Source organism: Monodon monoceros, unplaced genomic scaffold, assembly GCF_005190385.1.
Source record: "Monodon monoceros isolate NGI ecotype Baffin Bay Population unplaced genomic scaffold, NGI_Narwhal_1 Super_Scaffold_7, whole genome shotgun sequence".
Lineage (NCBI taxonomy): Eukaryota > Metazoa > Chordata > Mammalia > Artiodactyla > Monodontidae > Monodon > Monodon monoceros.
In genome coordinates this window covers 107,114,638-107,139,224 of record NW_021703784.1, presented here as the reverse complement: position 1 = coordinate 107,139,224, position 24,587 = coordinate 107,114,638, and the positions used below count along the sequence as shown (strand labels likewise).

The window sequence follows — 24,587 nt, the reverse complement described above, 5'->3', positions numbered from 1 at the left end:
GGGCGCGCTGTCGCCCAGAGCACCCCAGCGAGGGATGGGCTCCGGGCCCCGCCCACCCGTCCACCAGCGCCCCCGCTTTAGGGGTGGGGTTTGCGCAGAGGGACCCGGGTGGCTGTGGGGACCGTCCGCGGGGAGCCGCGGTGGGGCGGGGTCTGGAGCGGGGGCGGGGTGGGCGGGGCATCCACGTCCCACCCCCGCCCCTGCCCAGTGCCCGCCCGCGCACGGTGACTCTAACCTGCCGCTCAGGTTCCTCCCCGCGCCCCGCCCCGTCTCCTCCGCGCGTCCCTCTCTCCTCTGGAACCAGGCTCCGACAGACGGGCGGACGTACGCCAGGACTAAGGGACCAGTGGGCGGCCAGGCGCGGGGCCGCGAGAGGAGCAGGTGAGTGCCCCGCCTGGCGCCCGCACCCGCTTTGGCCCTGGAGCCACAGGGGAGCCGAGCGCACGGAGGGCGGGCTGCCCGGGCCTCAGTTTCCCCAGGTGGCAGCGCGACGCGGGGCCCTGGCCTGGGTCTGCAGGCCGGGCCGGGGCGCATGGGGCATCGGGCGCGAGGGGCCGCGCCGGGCCCGCGGGCTTTCCCTGGGCTGGTGGCCGCAGCCGGGTTCCTGCGGCCTGGCCCGCCCCGTCCGGTCCTGGGGCGGCGCCGTGCGCTGGGGATGTTTGTAAGCCGGTGGCTTCTGAGTCAGCCGGCCGCCTCCCAGCCCTGGGGCTCGGTGGCGTGAACCCCCTCCTCCAGTGAAGCGGTGTTGAGGAGGTCAGCCCCTGCCCCTCAAAGGATCTGCACCACTGTTGCCGGGGCAGGCTGGGGGCTCCTCTGGCGTGCTAGCCGGCTTCCTGTGGGTCAGAGGCAGGCTGAAACGCAGGGCCAGGGAAGCATCGGGCCGGCGTCAGGCTCTCGGTTAAGGTTGGGGTGTGGGAGTTTCAGGGAGGAGGCTGGGGGCCGAGCTGCCGGGGCCTGTGTGCCTCCAACCTGGGCTGGGCTGGCCTGGGGCAGCCCATGTGCCTCAGGTGTCCCGGTGGCAGGGGAGGCGGGTGAGCAGGGCTCCTGGTGCTTCTGAAGTGCGCCACCGACCCCCTCTGCCCCACCCAGATGTGGTCAGCCCCAGCTGCGCTGGGAGGCCCAGCCCAGCTGGCGCCGCCTCTGCTCCCGCACCTCCCCCACGGCCTGTGGCGGGGCCTCTCCTGGCCCTGCCCAGTGCAGTCAGGGGTCCAGCGCCGCCCAGCTCTCCGCCTGCCTCTGCCTCCCAAGTGCAAGCTCGGCGCCCTGCTCCCCACCTACAGCGTCCCAGGCGTTTCCCTCCCCCAACCCGCAGGGCCCAGACCTGGGCACAGCCAGAGCCCCAGGGTCTCCCCCATCCCGGGCCCCACCTGGCTCCCTGGGCCTTAAGCTGACTCCTCCCCAAGGTCGGTCAGCTGCGAGCTGGAATTTGAACTTGGAGCTGGTCCCTCTGCCCTCCCTGCCCTGCTGGGCCTCCTCCCCCTCCCCTGCCTGACCAGGCACCATACTCGGCCTTCCTTTGCACCCGGAAAATGGCCACAGTGAAACCAAAGTGCAGCCTGGGCCCTGGGGCCCTCAGGGCTAGTGTCATCCCCACCCCAGTCAGCTGAAGAAGCCCCTTACTCCCCGCTGGAGCCGGCCTGTAAGTGGCCTCTCCCCCAGCTGCTCCCCAACCCAGATGCCTGGACCCACCTCCCTGGCTGGCCCTGAGGCCCCCCACCCCGCCCCCTAGGGGAGGCCGAATGTCACGACCTAGGTGTCTGTGTGCTCACAGGCCTCGGTTTCGCCCAGGTGTGTGTGTGTGTATCTGGACACACGTGCCCAGCACCCTCGGCTCAGCCCGCCAGGAATCCCATTAAGCAAACACTCAGGCTCACCTACTGAGGTCATGAGCATTCCGGGCATTCTCCACGGACAGATGGACAGAGGAATCTGGCCAAGCCGGGACCCTCGGTGGCATGTGGGTGGGGGTAGCCTGAAGCCCCCGGGTCCCTCACACCTCCTGGGAGCCTTCCCTGTAGGTAGTACCTGGTCAAGCTACCAGGCACTGGTGCCCTGGATACCAGCACCCCTGGCTTGCGACCCAACCCTGCAGCCCCCTAAACACTGAAGCTGCAGACGGATGGCATCACTGGTGACATCTGATGTGGCACAGTGTGGACCCGGAGGTCCCCACGGAGCACAGAATCCCACAGGACATGTCAGCCTGGCCCAGGGGCACCAGGCTCTGCTCACCCCTCAGAGGGTGGGCTCCGTCTGCGCTTCACTTTGGGCTCTGGGTCCCCGGGCCCCCTACCCTTCGCCCTGGGCTCCAGCCTCATCTTTTGCTGCCTTTCTCCCTTGTCTGGCTCCCACCTGCCTCAGGGCCTTTAAACATGCTGTTCCCTCTGCTTGGAAGGTGCCTCTTCCCCCGACCCTCCTTCAGAGCCCCCAGGACATCTTCCTCGCAGCCCCACTCCAGACAGCCTCTGGGGGTGGGACCCCTCTGCTGGCACGTCCTGGGGGTCCCTGTAGAGGACCGAGGGTCCAGGGAGGGATGGGGCTGCAGTGAACGCCAGCTGGGCTGTGGAGCAGGGGTGGTCCTGGTGTGTCCGGAAGGCCGGGCTCTGCTTCCTGAGGACTGCCTGCCCAGGCACCCTGGGGAATCTGGCCAGGCCATCGGGACTCCAGGCCCTGGATCCAGGGAGGGATGGGGAGGGGACCCAGGCCCTGTGCTGGGGTAGCAAGGCCCCGGCCAGGTCACGATAAGGTGTCAGCTTGGCTCCCCTGTGCACTCAGGTGTGGGCCAGGCACTAAGTCCTGGACTCAGGCCACTCTGAGGTCTGCCCTCTCACCGCCAGCCACCGTCGAGGACGCCATGAGCCAATCAGGGTCCGTGAGCTGTTGCCCGGGTGCTGCCAAGTGAGCCCCCACCCCCACCCACTAGGCCCCCACCACCCGCTACCCACCCGTAGTCCCCAGGGAGGGGTGCGGCATGGGCCCCACCCTCACCAGCCCCTCCCCTGCAGTGGCAGCCTGGGCCGGTCTGACGGTGTGGCCAAGATGAGTGCCAAGGACCTGTTTGGTGAGTGAGGTTTGAGGACAAGAGGCCTCGGGGGCCAGCTCGGCTGGGAGGGTCTTGCCCACTCCCTTCCCCAGGGCTGTGCCAGGCCCCCACCCGGGGAGACGCAGGTCAGCCCTGGGCACCCAGAAAAGGCCCCTGGACCCTAGTCAACCAGCAGGTGCTCAGGTCCCTCCCCCAAACTCTGGCCACTGAATAGCCCTCCCCACAGTGAGCCAGTAAGGGGAGAGGCCTTACTAATAATTCAGGGAGCATCAATATTGATTCTCTGTGCTCTTCTCCGCCACCCGATCCTCCAGGGGCGGGGGCTCCTGCTGGACTGACTGCCAGGTGTCTGCTCTGGGAGGGCGGGGCCTGGCCGGCCCCCACCTCCCCCAGCTCTGACCCTCCCCCAGCCATGCAGTGCCACCTCCGGAAAGCAAGGAGCCCCAGGGAGGGACAGGGAGAGGCAGGGAGATGGGAGCTGGGAGCTCTTAGAGTTGGGGGAAGCCCTAGACCAGACCCCTCCGCAGGAAGGTGGGCAGGGGGCCTCCAGGAAAGGAGGCTGAGCCTCCTGCATCCGCTCCAGGACAGACCCCAGACACAGTTGTGCCATCACCACTCTGAGCTGGGGGTCCCTCCTGGGGACCGAGGGAGCTCCATGTTCTGCCAGGAGGGGCCATCCCTCCATTCTGTGCCCTTGTGTCCTTCCTGGAGGCCACAAAGGGCCCACAGAGCAGCCCTCCTCCCCTGCACTCTGCCCTCCCTGCGGCCCCACCTGGGGTCCTGCCGTCAGGGGTGAGTGACCGTGTCTCCTTATTCAGAGCAGAGGAAGAAGTACTCCAACTCCAATGTCATCATGCACGAGACCTCCCAGTACCACGTCCAGGTGAGCCCCTCACCCCACGGGGCACTCCTGTCCTCTGTGCTCTGGGGTCCCCGGGCCTGTGGGGAAACTGAGGCCGGGGGAGAAGTGGTCCCACAGCAGGCAGCCTGTACTGGGCTCACCCCCAGAGCCTCCCTCCAGTCCTGGGGAGCTCCCGGTCTGAGGGGCACAGGAACCCTGGAGCTACATCAGGGAGAGGGATGCCAGGGGCAACACAGGAAGGCAAGGACAGCTCTGGGTGCCCCTGGAAACCCCAGTGGGAGGGAAACTGTCATCCTGGCCTCACAACAGGGAGCTAGACTAGGAGGGAGGAGTTTCTGAGCTCCTGCAGGGACGTCCTCGATGGCTAATCCCACTCAGCCTGGACAGTCGAGATGGGTAACTGCACTCTAGATGAGCCGCCAGCTCCGGAGGCCTTTGCTCCTAGGTCACTTTTAATTCACACTTAGAACTCAGGAAATAACGTTTTTAAAATGACCTTCCTGCTCGTGGCAGCCGGCCAAGTTCCTGGTTCCTGGTCATCGTCCAAACCTGCAGGACAGCAGGGCTGGGAATGGCTGAAGTGGGAGGAGGGGGGGGTACCCAGGATCAGGAAGGTGGGGGGCCTGGACCAGGAAGGTGGGGAACCTGGACCAGGAAGGTGAGGAGCCCTGGACCAGGAAGCGGGGAACCCTGGACCAGGAAGGTAAGAACGTCCCTCCCCTTAGAACCCTCCATGCCCATGGAAGCCAGGTGAGTCACTGCTTTCTGAGCCTCAGTTTTCTCCTCTATACAGAGGGTGCAATGAGACGTGGGAGTCCCTAGGGCTCTTGCATTGGGCTGTGTTGCTGATCAGCCCTCCCTGCCAACCTGGGCAGGCAGGGGCCATCTTGTGTGGTCGGCTCATGACTGCTGCAGGCTCAGCGTCCAAGGGCAGCTCTGCCACCTCTCTGTGGGAAGGACTTTGCCCTCCTTGGTGAGGAGCCACCTGTGCCAGCGGGGCCTCCCAGCCCTTCTCCTAGACTTTGGTCCAAGCTAGCCTGTGGAAGGACCCCAGGCTGGGGCCACCTCTCCTGCCTGCCCAGCAGCCAGCAAGGCTGGGGATGTGGGCAGGTTTGCTGACCCCTCCCGGATGATGAAGCTGAGGCCAAGAGGGAGGGTGAGAGGTGGTGGCAATGGGAGGGGGGGCACCGAAGCCTTGTGGGTTTATTTATTTATTTATTTATTTATGTGGCTGCGTTGGGTCTTCGTTGAGGTACGCAGGCTTCTCATTGCGGTGGCTTCTCTTGTTGCGGAGCACGGGCTCTAGGCGTGTGGGCTTCAATAGTTGTGGCGCACCGGCTCAGTAGTTGTGGGGCACGGGCTTAGTTGCTCTGTGGCACGTGGGATCTTCCCGGACCAGGGCTCGAACTCGTGTCCCCTGCATCGGCAAGTGGATTCTTAACCACTGTGCCGCCAGGGATGTCTCAGCATTTGTTTTATACGATTGAATTTTTGTATAGTGATTGAGTATCCTGAGACCTTGCTGTATTCATTTACTTGTTTCAGGAATTGCTTATAGATTCATTGGATTTTTTTATGTACGCAATCATTTTGTCTGAAAATACAGTACTTAATTTCTTAATTTTAGCCACTTTGTTTTCCTTGCTTTATTGCCCTGGCTAGAACTACCAGGACAGTGCTCAATAAAAGTAATGATAGTGGACATCCTTGCCTGTGTCCAATCTTAGAAGAGAGTATTCAGAATTCCCCGTTTTATAAGCTGTATGTTTTTGTAGATACCCTTTACTAGAATGGGGAAGTTCCTTTCCGTTCTTTGTTTGCTGAGAACTTTTATCATGAAAGTTGTTGAATTTTATCAAATGCTTTCTCAATTGAAATGTATTTACTATAGTTAATGTAATGAATCATGCTGATTTTTTAAAATGTTGAACCAACCTTGCATTTCTAGGATAAACTTCATTTACTAATGGTTTATTATCCTTTTCATGTATTGACTTGACAAGACTAATTTGCTACTATTTTGTTAAGGTTTTTTTTTTTTTTTTTTTTTTACGGTACGCGGGCCTCTCACTGCTGTGGCCTCTCCTGTTGCGGAGCACAGGCTCCGGACGTGCAGGCTCAGCGGCCATGGCTCACGGGCCCAGCTGCTCCGCGGCATGTGGGATCTTCCCGGACCGGGGCACGAACCCGTGTCCCCTGCATCGGCAGGCGGACTCTCAACCACTGCGCCACCAGGGAAGCCCATTAAGGATTTTTTTGCATTAATATTTATTAGAACATTGGTCTACAATTTTCTTTTCCTGCAGTGCCCTTGGCAGGTTTGGGTATCAGAGTTCTGCTGGCCTTATACAATGAGTGGAGAAATTTTCCTGCTTCTCTAGTCTCTTCAGAGAGAGTTTATGGAAGGTTGCTGTGATTTCCCTCTTAAGTATTTGTTAGGATCCACCTGTGAGGCCCTGAATACAGGGCTTCCTTTGGGGGAAGTTTTCTTTTATTATGAACTCACTTTTATGCCCGTATGATCTGTAGTGATGTCCCCTCGCTCCTTCTGGTTATTGATCATTTGTGTTTTCTCTATTTTCTTCTTGGTCAGTCTTGCTAAGGGTTTATCAATTTCATCAGTCTTTTCAGAACCAACCTTGGGCTCTGTTGATTTTTCTCTGTTGTTTGTGTATTTTACTAGTTCATTGGTTTCTGCTCTTAGTTTCCTTCTTTTCACTTACTCTGGGCTTCATTTGATTGTCATTTTCTAGCTTCTGAAGAGGAATGCCCAGACCATTGATATCAAGTCTTTCTTCTTCTCTGCCATTCATTTAAAGCTATAAAGCCCCTCTAAGTACTGCTGTAGCTATCTTCTTCCACAGGTTTTGATGTGCTTGTTTTTATTATTGTTCAGCTCAGAATATTTTCTTTTTTAAAATTTTATTTTATTGGAGTATAGTTGATTTATAATGTTGTGTTAGTTTCAGATGTACAGCAAAGTGATTCAATTATACATATACATGTATTCCTTCTTTTTCAGATTCTTTTCCATTATAGGTTATTACAAGATATTGAATATAATTCCCTATGCTACACAGTGGGTCCTTGTTGGTTATCTATTTTATATATAGTAGTGTGTGTACGTTAATCCCAAGCTCCTACTTTATCCATTCCCCACCTTTCCCCTTTGGTAACCATAAGGTTTTTTTCGAAATTTGTGAGTCTGTTTCTGTTGTGTAAGTAAGTTCGTTTGTATCATTTTTTTTAAATTAGATTCCACATATGAGTGATGTCCTATGATATTTGTCTTTCTCTGTCTGACTTACTTCACTTATTTATTTTTTTAAATAAATTTATTTATTTATTTACTTATTTTTGGCTGCGTTGGGTCTTCGTCACTGCACGCGGGCTTTCTCTAGTTGCGGTGAGCGGGGGCTACTCTTCGTTGCGGTACGCGGGCTTCTCATTGCGGTGGCTCCTCTTGTTGTGGAATGCAGGGTCTAGCCTCATGGGCTTCGGCAGCTGTGGCACGCAGGCTCAGTAGCTGCGGCGCACGGGCTTAGTTGCTTCGCGGCATGTGAGATCTTCCCAGACCAGGGCTCGAACCCATGTCCCCTGCATTGGCAGGCAGAGCCTTAACCACTGCGCCACCAGGGAAGCCCCTGACTTCCTTCACTTAGTATGATCATCTCTAGGTCCACCCATGTTGCTGCGACTCAGAACATTTTCTAAGTTTTCTTGTAACTTCTTTGACCCATGGGTTGTTTAGACTTCTCTTCTTTTTAAACATTTAACCATGTATGCATTTATAGGTATAAATTTCCCCTTAACGTTGCTTTTGCTGCATCCCATAAGTTTTGATATGTTGTGTTTCTATTTTCATTTGTCTCTAGATATTTTCTTATTTCCCCTGTGATTTCCTCTTTCGCTCATTTGTTGTTGAAAAGTGTGCTGTTTAATTTCTACAAATATGGACCCATGATTTATTTAGAAGTGTGTTGCTTAATTTCCAATTAATAGGGTTTGTAGTTATCATTCTGTTATTGATTTCTAATGGAATCCCATTCTGGGCAGAGAATGCACTCTGTATGTTCTCAGTCACTTGGAGCGCGTGGGCAGTGTGGTTGGGACGGTTTGGCTGTGCAGTATTTTGCTGACGGTGCGCCTCATGCAGACAGACCGGCTGCCTGATAGTCACTGCACGTTTCTGCCCACTCTCTTTCTTTTCTTTTCTTTTTAAAAATATTTATTTATTTGTTTATTTGTTTATGGCCGCGTTGGATCTTAGTTGCTGCACACAGGCTTCTCTCTTGATGTGGCGTGCAGACTCTAGAGCACGTGGGCTTAGTTGCCTGCGGCATGTGGGATCTTAGTTCCCCGACCAGGGATGGACCCCACGTGCCCTGCATTGGAAGGCAGATTCTCAACCACTGGACCACCAGGGAAGTCCCTCTTTTTTATTTTTTAATATTTATTTATTTACTTATTTATTTTGGCTGCACCAGGTCTTAGTTGCGGCATGTGGGATCTTTTAGTTGCAGCATGCAGGCTCATGGTTGCGGCATGCTAACTCTTAGTTGCAGCGTGCATGTGGGATCTAGTGCCCCAAACAGGGATCGAACCCGGGTCCCCTGCATTGGGAGCGCAGAGTCTTATCCACTGGACCACCAGGGAATTCCCCTGCCCAGTCTCTTTCTAACCTGCCCATGGACATGTAGGTTGGCCTCCAAGAGTTGTGCAGGGAGCAGCCTTGTACCCGTGCCACATTCTACATGTGTGCAGGTTGCCTTGAGATTGTAAGAGGGAAGCATGTGGGCTGGTCCAGTGTCATCAACTCCTCCCCAGAGCAGCCAGGCGAGTGCGGAGCAAGGGTTCCTCCTTCTCCACGTCTTAACCAGCCAGTGTAACCCACAAGGGCTTGTTAGTGCTGGGCAACAGAATAAGCGAAAACTCATTCCGAAAGTCATAGTCTCCAGCTTCAATTTGCAATTCTTGTATTGAATGAGTCTGCATATATACGTGTGTGTATATATATATACTTTTTGGTCGCACCGTGCAGCCTGTGGGATCTTAGTTCCCCAACCAGGGATTGAACCCGGGCCCTCAGCAATGAAAGCGCAGAGTCCTAACCCCTGGACCACCAGGAAATTCCCCTGTGTATAATTTTCTATAGTAAAAGGTTACTTATATTTATTTTCCTATAGACTCTGTGTTCATGCCTTTTGTCAATTTTTCTATTGAGCTGTTAATCTTTTACTTATTTACATATTCTTTCATTCTTTTTTCATTTATCGTTGGTATCCTTAATTATTAAACAAAATAGAGCTTTTAACAAAGTAAGAACTGTCATTGTAATGCATGTTGGCCTTTTCCTGTATAAAGAAAATTAGCCTACATCACCTCCATTATATCTATTATTATATCTGTGGGGTTTTTTATATACTTTGTATGTGGTACTTTTTTTCAGGCAGAATTTTTTTTTTTATTAAGTCAAATTTATCGGTCTTGTCTTTTTATTACCTTTTTTTTTTTTTGTGGCCCCACCGCGTGGCATGCGGGATCCTAGTTCCCTAACCAGTGATCGAACCCACGCCCCTGCAGTTGAAGCTCAGAGTTTTAACCACTGCACCACCAGGGAAGTCCTGGCCTTGTCTTCTGAGCATCTGGATTTTCTTCCTTGCTTAGCAAAGTCCCCCAGTGAAGAAGGCCTTCCTGAGATTATCAGAAGTTACCTAGTATTTCCTACTAGCACTTTCATGCTTCCATGTTCTGTGGTTAAGCCTTAACTGCCTGGAGTTTCTGTGAGTGTTCACCCAGCTGCCCCAGCATTGTCTACTGAATTCAGCAAAGGTCAGCGAGGACACATGGGGGATCCTGGAAGGAGGAGGGGCCTGAGCCAGGCTTGGAGAGAGAGGAGCGGGGCGGGCCAGGGGTCCCCATGGGCTGCTCGTTCATTCCCATCACATTCACTGGGGGCCTGCTGGGGGCCCAGCACTGTCACAGGCACCGGGGGGGGGCAGCAGACAGAAAGCAAACGAAGAAGCATGTCGTGTCCAGCATAGAGTCGGATGGTGATAAACACGAGGGCAGGTCGGGGGCGTGCTGACGGTGAGCCCGTGGCCAGGCAGGCAGGAAGGTAGTGTCCGCGCACAGTCTGGAAGGAAGAGCGGGCTGAGGGAGACCGGGCTCGGGCAGAGGTGGCATGTGCCAAGGCCTTGTTGTGAGCCTGCACCAGGGCTGCTGGAGGGGCAGGGAGCCTGGTCCTGGAGCCCAGTGGTGGATGTGGGTGGGCTGGGGGCTGTGTGTGTAGGGCTGCCAAGGGGTTTGCCAGGGCACGTCCATGGCCCCCACAGACATCCCCCAAGGAGAGCAGAGGACCCCCAAGGTGGGGCTTTGTCTCTTCAGACCCCCAGGGCAGGGATGTTCCCCTCAGACCCCCAGGGTTAGTTGTGACCCCCTCAGACCCCCAGGGTTGACTATGACCCCTCGGATCCCCCAGGGTTGGCTGTGGCCCCCTCAGACCCCCAAGGTTGGCTGTAGCCCCTCAGACCCCCAGGGTTGGCTGTGGCCCCCTCGGACCCCCCAGGGTTGGCTGTGCCCCCTCAGACCCCCAAGGTTTGCCGTGGCCCCTCAGACCCCCAGGGTTGTCTGTGGCCCCCTTGGACCCCCCAGGGCTGGCCGTGGCCCCCTCAGGCCCCCAGGGTCGGCCGTGGCCCCCTTGGACCCCCAAGGCTGGCCATGGCCCCTCAGACCCCCGGGGCTGGCTGTGACCCCCTCAGACCCCCAAGGTTGGCCCTAGCCCCTCAGAGCCCCAGGGCACAGCCCCTTGGCCCTGGTTCTTGGCACCAGGAAGGCTCCACCCAGAGTGACCCCCTGCCTGCCCACCCAGCACTTGGCCACGTTCATCATGGACAAGAGTGAGGCCATTGTGTCCGTGGAAGATGCCATCCGGAAGCTGGTGCAGCTGAGCTCCAAGGAGAAGATCTGGACACAGGAGATGCTGCTGCAGGTCAACGACCAGTCGCTGCGGCTGCTGGACATCGAATCCCAGGTATGGTGGCAGCAGGAGGGAGGGCGTTCGCCCATCCTGCAAGGCAGGCACAGGCAGTGACCCAGACACACTGGGCCTCTGTGGGAGAGGGAGCAGGCCGAGGGCCAAGAGTGCAGGGGAGCCACGTCACACAGGGACACGTCCACCTCGGCTGTACCGAGGCGGGGCCCGTTGTGTGCACGTTGCCCCGTGGGGTCCATGTCCATGTCCAGGCCACGTTCCTTTTCCATGCCATATCCGTGGCGTGAACGCTACAGGCCATGCCCACAGTCAGCCCGTGTCCCCGGCATCCGCTCCTCGGGTCTTCCCCGTGCCCATGGCCGTGAGCCCTCCTCTGTGTCTGGGACTCTCGCCATGCACCATGGCGAGCCCGGTCCCAGCCGCCTGTCCCCCAGGAGGAGCTGGAGAACTTCCCACTGCCGACCGTGCGGCACAGCCAGACGGTGCTGAACCAGCTACGCTACCCATCGGTGCTTCTGCTTGTGTGCCAGGACTCAGAGCAGAGCAAGCCCGACGTCCACTTCTTCCACTGCGACGAGGTGGAGGTGAGGGCCGGGCAGTGGGGGGCGGGATAGGCGCGGGGCGGGGAGCCCAGATCCCTCCGGAGAGCCAGCCTGACGCCCCGTCCCCCCAGGCGGAGCTGGTGCACGAGGACATCGAGAGCGCGCTGGCCGACTGCCGCCTGGGGAAGAAGATGCGGCCACAGACCCTCAAGTAGGGGGGGGGGGGGGGGGGGGGGGAGGGGCGGGGGGGAGGGGGGGCGGGGGGAGGGGCCGGGCCTGGGGCTGGGGCCGCGGCCAGGCTCAGCGGCCCTTCGTCCCACTTCAGGGGCCACCAGGAGAAGATCCGGCAGCGGCAGTCCGTCCTGCCCCCGGCCCAGGGCCCGACCCCCATCCCCTTCCAGCGCCATGGCAGGGACTCGCCCTCCACCAAGAACCGAGTGGGCCTGCCCATGCCGCTCGGAGACCCAGGTGGGCCGAGGGGGATGGGCTGGGGGCGGCAGCAGGGTTGGGGTGGGGGGGCTCAGTCAGCAGCAGCTCTGCTCCCGAACAGGCTTTCGCCGTTGGGAGTCGCAGGACGAGGAACCGAGGGCCGTGCTGGCTCAGAAGATCGAGAAGGAGACGGTGGGTCTCGGGCCGGCAGGACCTCCCACTCTCTCCGGACTCCTGGGGCCAACCCCCAGCCAGCACCCACCCCCTCCCCCAGGCCAGGGGCCAAGAGGCAGCGGGTGGGGGTGTCCCTGCAGCGGGTGGGGCTCCGGAGGCTGACCCCTGCCCCTGCTCTGACCCCAGCAAATCCTCAACTGCGCCCTGGACGACATCGAGTGGTTCGTGGCTCGGCTGCAGAAGGCTGCTGAGGCTTTCAAGCAGCTGAACCAGCGCAAGAAGGGAAAGAAGAAGGGGAAGAAGGGGCCGGCAGGTGCGGGGCAGGGGGTGGGGGGCACCGGACAGGGGAGGGGCATCGGGGTGGACACAGGAGTGGAGGTGGGGAGCCCAGTGGCCACTGAGTGGAGCCAGGCCCAGTCTCAGCGGGTGGGGAACACTAGACTGAGGCCAGACCCGCCGGGGCAGCGACGGGCCGGCCAGGCTCACCCCGCAACCCCCTGTCCAGAGGGCGTCCTCACGCTGCGAGCACGGCCCCCCTCCGAGGCCGAGTTTGTTGACTGTTTCCGGAAGACCAAGCTGGCCATCAACCTGCTCGTGAGTACAGCGGCCCACTCCATCCCTCCGAGCTGCTATTGTGGGTGGCGTGCCTTGTCCCTGGTGCCACCCCACAGTCGGCCTGCTCCCTGCCCACAGGCCAAGCTGCAGAAGCACATCCAGAATCCTAGCGCAGCCGAGCTGGTGCACTTCCTCTTCGGGCCTCTGGATCTGGTGCCTGGGGCTGGGGGGAGGCAGGGGCTGGGGCGGGGGAGCGGGGGCCTGGGGGGCTTGCCCCTGACTTGGGGGGAAGCAAGTGCCCACCTTGGGCAGTGGGCTGGGGCCGGCGTCTGCACTCAGAGTGGGGGGCGCAGTGGGTAGGCCAGTGGTGTTGCAGGCAGGCGCAGGTGGGAGGGGGGCCTCTGACGCCCCGCTGTGCCCCAGATCGTCAGCACCTGTGGTGGCCCAGACATTGCTCGCTCCGTCTACAGCCCCCTGCTCTCCCGAGACACTGTGGGCTTCCTGCGCGGCCACCTGGTCCCCAAGGAGATGGCGCTGTGGGAGTCCCTGGGGGAGACCTGGACACGACCCCGGTAGGGTGGTGGCATGGGGCGCACACCACGATGGGTCCCTCGGCGGGCGGCCTGGGGGTCCTGGGTGGGGCCAGCTCTGGTGGGTGGGCCCAGCTGACCCCAGGACCTCCCTCCCCAGCTCCGAGTGGCCTCGGGAGCCGCAGGTGCCCCCCTACGTGCCCAAGTTCCAGAGCGGCTGGGAGCCACCACTGGACGTGCTGCAGGAGGCCCCCTGGGAGGTGGAGGGGCTGGCGTCAGCCCCCGGTGATGAGGTCAGAGCGCCTGCAGCCCCGCTTGCACTCCACCCCCGCCCACTGCCCTCACCACCCCGCCCTCCTGGCCCAGCACCAAGTCCCAGTGTCCGCTTCCCCACAGCCAACTCCAGTGAGCCGCACGTCCTTCAGAAACTCCCCAAAGCATGGCCTCGCATCTGAGCCCACACCCCAGGGAGACGTCCTCCCCCAAGTCAGCTCCCCACATGCTCACAGGTAAGCTCTGCTCAAAGTGAGGGAGTGTGACGCTCACGCCTCAAATCACGGAGGCTCTGCTGTGGGTACACTGCCACCAGGTGGCAGCAAACGCCTTTTTCACGACGGTCAAAATACCGCTTTCCACACGAGAGCCGGGTTTCCTTTCAACTTTGTGGTGTACAGTTGAGGGGAAAATGTCGAAAGCACCCATAAAGTGCTTAGATGACGTACCTAATACGTTATCTCTTTTTGTTTCTCCACGTTTATGCTTTAGAATCATGGTTAGAAATGTACTAAACCACTGAACTTAAATGGTCTCAACGATCCCAGTTGCCCTGGTGGGGCTGATTTAGGCCCAGCCTCAGAGCCAGAGGAGGAGACCGATGGTCTGGGTGGGAACGGCCTCTCTCCCTCTGGCCGCACACATTTCCACAGACCAAGTCTTACAGCCCCAAGGCCTGGGGGAGTCCCCATCCTTCCTCCCCTCCCCTCCTACTTTCTGTTCTCAGTCCTCGCCCAGGACCTGCCTGGGGAGCTCATTACCCACCAGACCCCAGGATTCAGTCTCAGGAGGGGAGGGGCCTGGAATCCATGTTTTGAACAAGTGTGCCCCTCCCTGTGCCCCACCAGCCTGATGCCCTGGTCCCTGGCCTGGGGCCACCTTCAAGAAACATTTTCATCCTTTTACCTCCAGCCCCTGACCAGTCCACCCTGGCCAATCCTGACACAGCCCCCCACCAGGGCCCCAGAGGCTGCCCCAGCCCCAGAGCCCCCACTTCCCCAGGGTCCCGAGCCCTGCACCTGTATGAGGGGTGCCCTCGTGATCAGGGGCCAGACTGACCAGAAGGGATGGCCCAGCACGGGTGGCAGGCACAGGCCTGCTCCGTGCAGGAGCTGGGACACCCTGGGACCCTGCAGCCCACGGGCGGCCCTGCGTCGTGTCTGCAGTGCCAGAGGGACTATGGCTCTGAAAGCATCCGGCCCTCCCCCGATGGTCAGCCACTTTCCAGGGACAGCCTGTCCTTTCTCGGGTACACGCCTGGCTCTAGATCCCCTGGGGGGCTGGACCTGGAGACCCCTAGGCCTCCAGGGCTAGGGGCTAGGGCAGGGCAGGCCTTGCTGTGCCCACAGACCCTTGCATCCCGTCCGCCTCCGGCCCCCCCACGCAGGGGGCCCCAGACGCAACGGGGCTGTCACAGTTTCCATCCCAGCTGACAGCCGCAGCCACTGTGCCGCAGAACAGGACGCAGCCGTTCACCTGGGAAGCTGCTGCCCCTGGCCCTCCCCCAGGCCCAGGAAGAGACCCCAGCCCAGCCCTGAGCCTCAGCCCCTCCCATTCCACACAGGGGCTACGAACCCGCACCGGCCATGGCCAAGTACGTCAAGGTCCTCTATGACTTCACAGCCCGCAACGCGAACGAGCTGTCGGTGCTCAAGGACGAGGTCCTGGAGGTGAGTGGGGGCCGGGGAGCGGGCGGTGGTCCAGAGGTGGGATCTGCCTGACCCCAGGGCTCCACTCTGGGTCATCAGCCTGGCACCTGCCCCAGCACAGCCTGGCTGAGGGGCCTCCCTGTCTTGGGGAACTCGGAGGGAGCCCAAGGGCCCCTGGGCTGGGCTGGGCTCGGGCTGAAGGGTGGGGTGGGCCCTCCCTGTGCCGAGTGGGGGATCCCCCAATCCAGCAGGGGCTTGTCGTTCATGCCCACCCCGGGAGCCCCCTCAAGGCACTTTCCGAGTTTTGTGTCCTGAATCCAGGCCACCCGCTGGGGGACAGAAAGTGGAGCAGCTGGGGGTGGGGGGGGGCGTCTATATCCACAACCACACTAGAGACTCAGGAGGCTGCTGGGAGGGACGGGGGGGGGGGGGGGGGCCCCTATGGATGGGGGGGAGGCCAGGTGGGCCGGGGGCACCTGGAGGGGGTGTGTAGAATGGGGAGGGGGGAGCAGGCTCAGGGGGGACTCTGGAACTCTCTCTGGCCCATCGGTAAACAGGGGCTCACACCGGCGGTCCCAGCACCCAGCACTGGTGCCTATGGCGGGGCCGGGGTGGAGCGGGCGCTGTGGGTCAGGGGTGATGCGGGGGTGCGGCGCCCACAGGTGCTGGAAGGCGACCACCAGTGGTGGAAGCTTCGAAATCGCAGCGGCCAGGCAGGCTATGTGCCGGGCAACATCCTCGCCGAGACCCGGCCGGAGGACGCCCTCCTGGAGCAGGTGAGGCGGAGGTCTGCTCCGTCCTGCTGCGGGGTCAGGCCGGGTGGCGGGGGGTTGGTGGGGGGTGGGCAGATAAAGACCGGGCCCGGAGCCTGGACCCCGCGACTATAGGGGCTGGTGCGGGGGCTCCCCGGCTCCGGGCTGAGTCTGGGAAGGTGGGGGGCTGGGCAGGTCCTGGGAGGTGGGGGAGGAGGGGCGGGGAGGGGTGCCGGGAGGGATGATAAGCTGACCTAACGGCGCCCCCACCGCCCCTCTTGTTCACCCTGCAGGGGGTGAAATACTGGGGTCCTGCCAGCCCAACCCACAAGCTGACCCCAGGCTTTGCCGGGAACAAAGGCGGTGAGGGATGGGGCCGCCAGACCCTACGGGCGGGGGTGGGGGGGCCCAGAGCCAGCGCGGGAGGCGGTGGGGAGGGGAGCCCCGGGTACGCGCGGGGCAGGCCTGAGCCGCCTGGCGCCCCGCAGAGCTGATGCATCACATGGACGAGGTCAACGACGAGCTCATCAAGAAGATCAGCCACATCAAGGCGCAGCCGACGCGGCACTTCCGCGTGGAGCGCAGCCAGCCGGTGCACCTGCCGCTCACCTACGAGTCCGGCCCCCTCGAGGTCCGCGCCTGGCTGGAAGCCAAGGCCTTCAGCGCCCGGTGAGCCGAGGGGCGCACGGGGCGGGCAGGGGGCGGGCGCGGCGGCCGCCACGCCCACGGTCAGGGCCCCGCCCTCACGCCTCCCTCCCCGCCCCCTGCCCCCCGCCCCCAGGATCGTGGAGAACCTGGGCATCCTGACTGGGCCCCAGCTCTTCTCGCTCAACAAGGACGAGCTGCGGAAGGTGTGCGGGGAGGAGGGCGCCCGCGTGTACAGCCAGCTCACCGTGCAGAAGGCCGTCCTGGAGGTGAGCCGCCCCGCCCTTCGCTCCCCGCGCGCCCCGGGAAGGGGGGCTGGCGGGACACTGACCTGCGGGTCCCCCGGCTCCCCCAGAAGCAGCAAGGTGGGTCGGAGCTGGAGGAGCTCATGAGCAAGTTCCATTCCAAGAACCAGAGGCGGGCGGAGGAAGACAGCTAAGGCCCGCGGCAGGGCACACGGCCCGCGGCGGGGACCGCCTCCGCGGCTGGAGTATTATTTTTGTACGTGTACGTATTTCGGACCGTGGACTCGGACGGAGAGTCGTGCCGGCTGGGGACCGGCTCGCCCGCCTCGTGGCACGTGGGGCCTGTCCTCCAGCTCAGCGGTGCCCCGGCCCACACTCCCCACCTGCCCCGATGCCCACCGTAGCCAAACTTGCCACCAGGTGGTGCCAGCCCCTCGTCCGCCCGCCCGCTGAGGCCAGAGCTGTGCCGGTCCCAGACCCGGCCCTGCCCTTCCCCCCACAGCTCTCCCTGAGGCCACAGAACCCACACACGCACCCTGGGAGGGGGCAGGGGACTTTCCTCTGGCCGCCTCCGTCCACACAGGGGTTTCTCCCAGCGCAGGTGACTCAGGCCCTGCCGCCGTCCCCAGGGCCCCCTGCCACCTCTGCATCCCCATACCTCCAGTTGGCCGGCTGCCGGCCACCAGGGCAGCAGACCCCAGCCACCCAGCTGCCCTTGGCTCTGAACTGGGTGGGCTGGGGGACTCCGGCCCCACTGGGGTGGGGGGCATGCCGTTCTCCCTTCACCACCTGGAGGATCAAGGATGGACTGAACACCACTCACCCGAGTTCTGGCCTTGGGCACCCCTCACCCCCACCCCAGCCCTGCCCGCTCCCCCCTCCGCAGAGCTGGAAGGGAACTTTCTCTGAGCAAGTTTCAGGCCAGCCTTGCCTGGCGTGCTGTGTGCTGGGGGGTGGTTCTTGGAGCCCTGGACTCTGCGGGTCGCACCCCAGCGAGGAAAGGTGACCACGGCTCAGAATCCATATCATTAAAGCACTTAAGCCTCCCAGCAGCCCTGTGTCTGTCTGTCTGTCTCCTGGAGCCCCCCGGGATTGCGCCTTTGGAAGAGCTCCCGAGCAGAGGCAGGCTGTGGCCAGGCGGGGCTGGGCATGTTCCCAGTGAGCTGCTCACCCCTTGACCCAAGTGGGGGGCCCAGGACACCCTCCCCTCCACACCCTTGCGAGAGGGCCCAGAGGACACTCCTGGGAGCTGGAGGCTGAGAGGGGGGCCCTGCCCACTGATGTCCGTCCGGAAGGCCCGAGTGGGAGTAGTGGGGAGCAGGGCTGCCAAGCCTCCAGGGAGGGAGGGGGCGTGAGTCACAGGAGCAAGACGGAAGCTAGATTTAGAGATCTTAGCCCAAGCTGAGGGAGTTGCCCCAGAAGAGGGCGTGGGCCTGCAGGGCCGGGCAGATGGCCAGCTGGGACGGGGTCCGTGCAGGAGCGGAGGGGTCCCTGAGCACACAGTGGGCAGCTCTCCGCACCACGCAGGCTTCCGGCCACCTGGCCACGAGCGAACTTGGGCCCCACCCTTGGAGGCCCCTGGTGCTCTCTGCTGGCGGCCCTGCCTGGTGTGTGTGGCGGCCGGGGTGCCCTAGCACCTGGCTAGGTCAGGGGCGTCTGACCTGCATATCCCCAAAGCAGCCGGTGGACCCACCCTGGATCAGGGTGTCCAGAGGCCTCGGTTCCGGGGTCTCTACCTGATGGGCAACTACAGGAAGCTTGGACCCAGAGGCAGGTTGTACCTTTCACGGTGGGAGATGGTGGGCCGACTGTCCCTCTCTGGGCCAGGCCTCGGAAACCCCGACTCCCAACTGGGACAGGCCGTGCTGGGCCTAGTCTGTCCAGCAGAGCCCAGTCAAGGGCAACTGGGGGTGTCTGGGGCCTTCTGGGCTACACCGAGACTTGACCACCACGGCCCCGTCTCCCTGGGAAAGGAAGGTTCTCCCCACAAGCCCAGGCCACGAGAGGAGGCTCTGTCCTCCCAGGCCTGGGCAGGACCCCACAGACAAGGACCCCAAGATGAAAAGGGAGGGCTGAGGGCATCAGCCTTCCTCCAGAAACCCACAGACCCTGCTGGTCCAGAGCAGCCAGCAGTGGGGAACCCGGATCTGACAGCCTCCCCACACCCTGCCCTGCCCCCTGCTTGGCTGAGCCCCTGCCTCAGAGCGGGGATGAGCACCTCAGTGCCCTCTCCCCTGGGGCCCCAGGCCAGACTTCACTACCCAGGAGCTGCTCTGAGATGCCCCGGCCCCGCCTCTCTGCTCAGGCCTCTGGGCTCCCAGGAGGGGCTTCCCCACCCTCCCAAGAACAAGGCACAGAGGGGCCAGGTCCCCTGCCTGGAGCCCCAGAGTGGGTCAGGGCCTGGGTTCCAATGCAGTTTGGCCTGATGCGTGTCCCTAACCACTCACGTCCCCACCTCCCATCCTGCCCTGGTCAAGCAGGGCAGAGGGAGGGTTGGATGGCACCAGCCCCAGCGGAGGCTGCGGGGGATCTGACCATGGGTGGAGCGGGGAACGTCACACTGGGGAGCTGCCCGCCCAGCACCCACTCTGCACCCGGCTGTGCCTCCAGCAAATGTCCCCCCCAACAAGGCCGTCTCTGTCTTGGGGACAAGCTCGTCTTTGTGGCCCTCCTCCCACCCGCGTGGCATGGCTCTGTGTCCCCTCCTCTCCTCCGGTACACAGGCCTGGCCAGGAGGCAAGAGCGGCTTCCCATGACATTTTGGGTGGAGCTTCTTCTTTTTCCTTTCTTTTTAACGTTTTCAAAATATTTGATTCACCAAAAGGTTACTGCACAAAATAGCATAGGGTGTGAGATGTCTTCACACCTACATCAAGCTGCTGGGAACAGAATAGAGGTGAGGGGTACACCTGTCACCTGTGCAAGGTGCTGCTCGGCAGGGTCGGCTTCACAGGTGAGGACGGCACGAAAGCATGAAAAGGGTCCCGACCAACCACCCGGCCCCACCGCGATTGACATCCTGAAGTGTCAGGCTAACGCGAGAGGCAAAATTAGAGCTGAGAAGCTCTCGACCTGTTCAGTAGTTAAACCGCACGGCGCGGCGTTCCAGGTGGGGTCCACAGGTCCCTGGGGGGCCCTGGAGGCTACACAAGCTGCATAACAAGACAGTGGTATATTACGGGTTGAATTGTTTCCCCCCAAATTCATATAGGATAGGGTGATGAGGGTGGGTCCTGACCCAACATGACTAGTATCCTTATAAATAAGGGACATTTGGACATAGACATACACACAGAGAAGTCTAACCCGAACCTGAAGATGGAAGCAGAGGTCAGGCCGCTGCTTCTACAAGATGAGGAGCATCAAAGGTTGCAGCAGGGCTTCCCTGGTGGTGCAGTTGTTGAGAGTCCGCCTGCCAATGCAGGGGACACGGGTTCGTGCCCTGGTCCGGGAGGATCCCACATTCCGCGGAGCGGCTGGGCCCGTGAGCCATGGCTGCTGGGCCTGTGCGTCCAGAGCCTGTGCTCCATGGCGGGAGAGGCCACAACAGTGAGAGGTCCGCGTACCACAAAAAAAAAAAAAAAAAAATTGCAGCAAACCACCAAGGCTGGGGGAGGGGCCTGGGCCAGATGCTCCCTCACAGCCCTAGACGAGCTAACCCTGCCGACACCTGACCTTGGACTTCCAGCCTCCAAGACTGGAAGACAGTGAATTCCTGGTGTTTAAGCCGTGCAGGTTATGATACTTTGTTACCGCAGACTCGGAAGCTAACACCAGGTGAGCTGCCGTTTTCACTGGGCTCCCGTGGCACAGATGGCGCAAAAGCCCCAGTGGGTGAAGCTGTTGGCTCAGCAAGGATCCCGGGGTGGCCACGGGGCAGGGCCCCCCGTCTTCCCCACACACTCTCCCAGGGAAAGAAGCGCTTTCAGCAAACGCTCCGAATTTAACTGACCTCAGTCTGGGCCGTGGCGCAAGCGTCCCGCTGCGCTGGACTCGGGTGACGGGCGAGGGGTGAGAACCACTGACCGACGGGCCGTCGTTCTTCACACCGGGGTTCTTGGCAGACGTTTTCTCCAAAATGAGAAAAACAGCAGACAGTCTTTGTTGCCACGGTAAACTCGAGCTCTCTAGTGGGAATGAGAATTTTGGAACGTGCCAGCATCAGCGAGACAGCTTCCCGACCTGAAGGCCTTTCTCCAAGCTTGTGATGTTGGTGTGAGTTCCACGTGGACACGGAATGGGAGACTCTGAACCAGCGTTTTCCAAACGACCGATGCGCCATGTTACAGCATCACGGCGGCCAGAGACCCGTCCACGGAGCGAGATGGACTGAGGGTCCCCGGAGCCCCAGTGAGTGGTGCACAGGGTGGGCTCCCGGTCCGGACTGCAGCCGCCCCGAAAGATGCCATGTGCTGGGGTTTGGTGTCGGAGCAGAGGAGAAAGTCCGCGAGGATCCCAAAAGGCTGTTCATGTGCTCCTGCCTTTCCAGCTGCAAGTCTGGGCGAGGCCGGATTTTCTCTGGATGCTTCGACCAAGATGACATTTCCCAATTGACCGAAGACAGACGCGGTGACGATGTCCAGCTGCCGCTGAGAAGCCTGACGTCAGGGAGGTTCGCAGAAATGTGTATTCATGCCACTCTTCCTACTGAATTTTTAAAAAACTATTTCTCAGAAATCTATTCTTTATGTGTTGAATGCTGGCTCCCCAAAATGCTACCAAGGGACAGATCGATAAAGCTACGCGGCTTAGCTACCTTGAGAGTCTTAGCAGGATCTGGGGGGCAAGGGTAAGGTGTGTGTGAGGTTTGGGGTCTGGATTAGAATTAGGCAAATTCAAGACATAATTCGTTCAGGATTGGTGAGCACTTAAAGGGTTGGAAGTGAGTTTAGAGGATCAGCTGAGGTAAACCATGGTATAGATGGTTTCTACAAGTCTGTCATCATTATTTTAAAAGGAAGAATAAATGCAGGTCTTTAAATTTTCATAGTTTTATTTTCTAATACAGTAAATATGGATGGATAACACACATAAGTAAAAGTTCTTTGGGGGCCTTAGTAATTTTTAAGTGTTTAAAAGTGTCCTGAGGGGGCTTCCCTGGTGGTCCAGTGGATAAGACTCCACACTCCCAACGCAGGGGGCCTGAGTTCGATCCCTGGTTGGGGAACTAGATCCCACACGCATGCTGCAAAGAAGATCCCGTGTGCCACAGCTAAGACCCAGTGCAACTAAAATAAATAAATAAATGAATAAATATTTTTATAAATAAATTTAAAATAAATAATAAAAGTGTCCTGAGGCCCCAAAGCATAAGAATCGTTGATATGGAATCTACTGGGAGACTGACAACCAAGGACAGAGACAGGAACTGGGCAAAGCTGGGGAGGGTGCTCTCTGCGACTGTCCCTGAGCAGAGACTTGAACTCGGCCCTCAGAAAAGGCACAGAAACCACTTTCACCTCTCAGATGGGCAGAGTGGATGCGGGCTGAGGCCCAGGGTACCACCAGGCCATGCTGGGATGTCCCCAGAGGACACCCCCAGGGGTGTGGGGAGCGGGAGAGACAGAAGCTGCAGAACCCACAGGAGAGGTGCTCAGAGACAAGAAAGAGAGACCCCACTTCAGCCGCCAATGCAAGGTCACCTGTGCTTCTCACGAACTGACTACGGATCGGAAGTTCCCACGACCCCTTCCTCTGGTTGGATTCACTTGCTAGAGCGGCTCACAGAATTCAGGAAATCAGTTTACTTACTAGATCGCGGGTTTATTATAAGGGATATTAAAGGATATGAATGAACAGCCAGGTGAAGAGATATGTATATAGGGCGAGGTTTGGAAGGGCTCCCAACAGAGGAGCTTCTGTCCCTGTGGAATTTGGGGCCTGGCACATGGAAGGCCCCAACCTGGAAGCTCTCTGAACCCCCATCTTTGGGGTTTTCATGGAGGCTCCAACCCTCTAATCGTGGTTGGTTTCCCTGGCAACCATATCCCCATCCTTAGGGGATTTCCAGTAGTCACCTCTTACCATAAACCCAGTAGTGGTGGAAAGAGGCTTGTTATGAATAACACCCATTTCACTTCGTGGCTCTGAGGGATTTCAGGGACTGAGGCCAGAAGACCAAACATTGTAACGAAAGATGCTCCCGTTGCTCAGAGCAGGGCTCTGGGAGCTGTCTGCCAGGAAACAGGGACACAAAGTACATATTGATTATAAATCACAATATCATATACAGTTGTACCATGTGTCTTTTATCCATTCATCCGTCATCAGACACCTGGGTTGATTCCAACTTTTAGCTGTTGTGAATGATGGGTGAACATGGGTGAAGACAGAGCTCGAGGCTCTGCTTTCGAGTCCTTTGGGGATTGTGGAAGGAAAATGAAAGTGGGGTGGGGTTTGCTAAAAGCACACGTGAAAATTGAGCCGGGGAGCCATTGAGGTAGCGAGGCTTATGCACATCTCAGCCTGGATGGAATCGGACCGTTTGACCACTCGCTGTCCTCATGCAGACATCAGAGCATCTGCCAGAAACTCACGTACTTATTGGACCCTCACCCTAGGATAACTCGTGATTCCTTAAGGACAAATATTTCCTGACTCACGCCAGAGTCAATCAGAATTCTCAGCAGACAACTTCACAACCTGGTGGCTTTTGTCTTTATAAGGCCCTGGCTCTCCCTCTTCCCCAGAACACTCTTTCAGTTTTACCCGAGTCTGTATCTCCTGAACTGCAACCTTTAAGACCCACATAAACTCTCTTTTCTAATTTGCAGCTTCCTGCGCTGTTTTTTTGGTCGACAGGATACTCCCAGAAGTGGGATTGCCCGATCGTGTGGTAGCTCTATCTTTTGTCTTTTAAGGAAACTCCATACTGTTCTCCATAGTGGCTGAACCAGTTTACCTTCCCACCAACAGTGCAGGAGGGTTCCAATTTCTCCACATCCTCGCCAGCACTTGTTGTTTTCTGTTATTGTAAGAATAGCCATCCTCATGGGTGTAGGTAATATCTCTCTGTGGTTGTAGTTTGCGTTTCCCTGGTGATTGGTGACGTCGGACATCTTTTCATGTGTTTATGGCCACCTGTGTGTCTCTGGAGAAATGTCTAGTCAAGTCCTTTGCCCATGTTTGAATCGGGTTGTTTGGTTTTTGTTGTTGAGTTTTAGGAGTTCTGTATACATTCTGGATATCAATCCCTCATCAGATATAATGATTTGACATTTTTTTCTCCTGTACTCATGAGTTGCCTTTTCTTTTTTTTTTTTTAAACATCTTTATTGGAGTATAATTGCTTTACAATGATGTGTTAGTTTCTGCTGTATAACAAAGTGAATCAGCTATACATATACATACACCCCCATATCTCCTCCCTCTTGCGTCTCCCTGCCACCCTCCCTATCCCACCCCTCTAGGTGGACACAAAGCACCGAGCTGATCTCCCTGTGCTATGTGGCTGCTTCCCACTGGCTATCTATTTTACATTTGGTAGTGTGTATATGTCCATGCCACTCTCTCACTTCGTATGGGTTGCCTTTTCACCCTGTTGATTGTGTCCTTTGATGCGAAGTGTTAAATTTTTAAAGTTAATTAATTAATTTATTTTTGGCTGTATTGGGTCTTCGTTGCTGTGCATGGGCTTTCTCTAGCTGCGGCAAACGGGGGCTACTCTTTGTTGTACGGGCTTCGTTGTACGTACTCTTCGTTGTACGTTGCTGTGCACAGGCTTCTCATTGCGGTGGCTCCTCTTGTTGCGGAGCACAGGCTCTAGGCGCAAAGGCTTCAGTAGTTGTGGCGCACAGGCTTAGTTGCTCTGCGGCATGTGGGATCTTCCCGGCCCAGAGCTCGAACCCGTGTCCCCTGCATTGGCAGGCAGATTCTTTTTTTTTTTTTTTTTTTT

The 24,587-nt window shown here is 58.9% G+C and overlaps 1 protein-coding gene across 3 annotated transcripts; it reads left to right on the top strand.

Moving 5' to 3' along the window:
* Positions 1-245: 245 nt before the first annotated feature.
* Positions 246-17,738, top strand: EPS8L2 (EPS8 like 2). Of its 3 annotated transcripts, none has more exons than XM_029208743.1 (21): positions 246-381; positions 2,776-2,898; positions 3,006-3,061; positions 3,862-3,926; positions 10,777-10,938; positions 11,334-11,483; positions 11,573-11,652; positions 11,767-11,909; positions 11,992-12,062; positions 12,231-12,357; positions 12,550-12,638; positions 12,738-12,812; positions 13,023-13,171; positions 13,290-13,422; positions 13,526-13,638; positions 14,967-15,072; positions 15,714-15,827; positions 16,097-16,166; positions 16,292-16,472; positions 16,585-16,717; positions 16,804-17,738. In XM_029208743.1, exons 2-21 carry the CDS (start codon positions 2,855-2,857, stop codon positions 16,885-16,887), a joined length of 2,145 nt encoding a protein of 714 aa, XP_029064576.1. In that variant the 5' UTR covers positions 246-381; positions 2,776-2,854; the 3' UTR covers positions 16,888-17,738. The 3 variants fall into 3 exon arrangements, with proteins under 3 accessions (XP_029064576.1, XP_029064575.1, XP_029064574.1); XM_029208742.1 differs by having other exon boundaries at positions 253-381; positions 2,776-2,868; XM_029208741.1 differs by having other exon boundaries at positions 268-381; positions 2,838-2,898.
* The last annotated feature ends 6,849 nt before the right edge of the window (positions 17,739-24,587 follow it).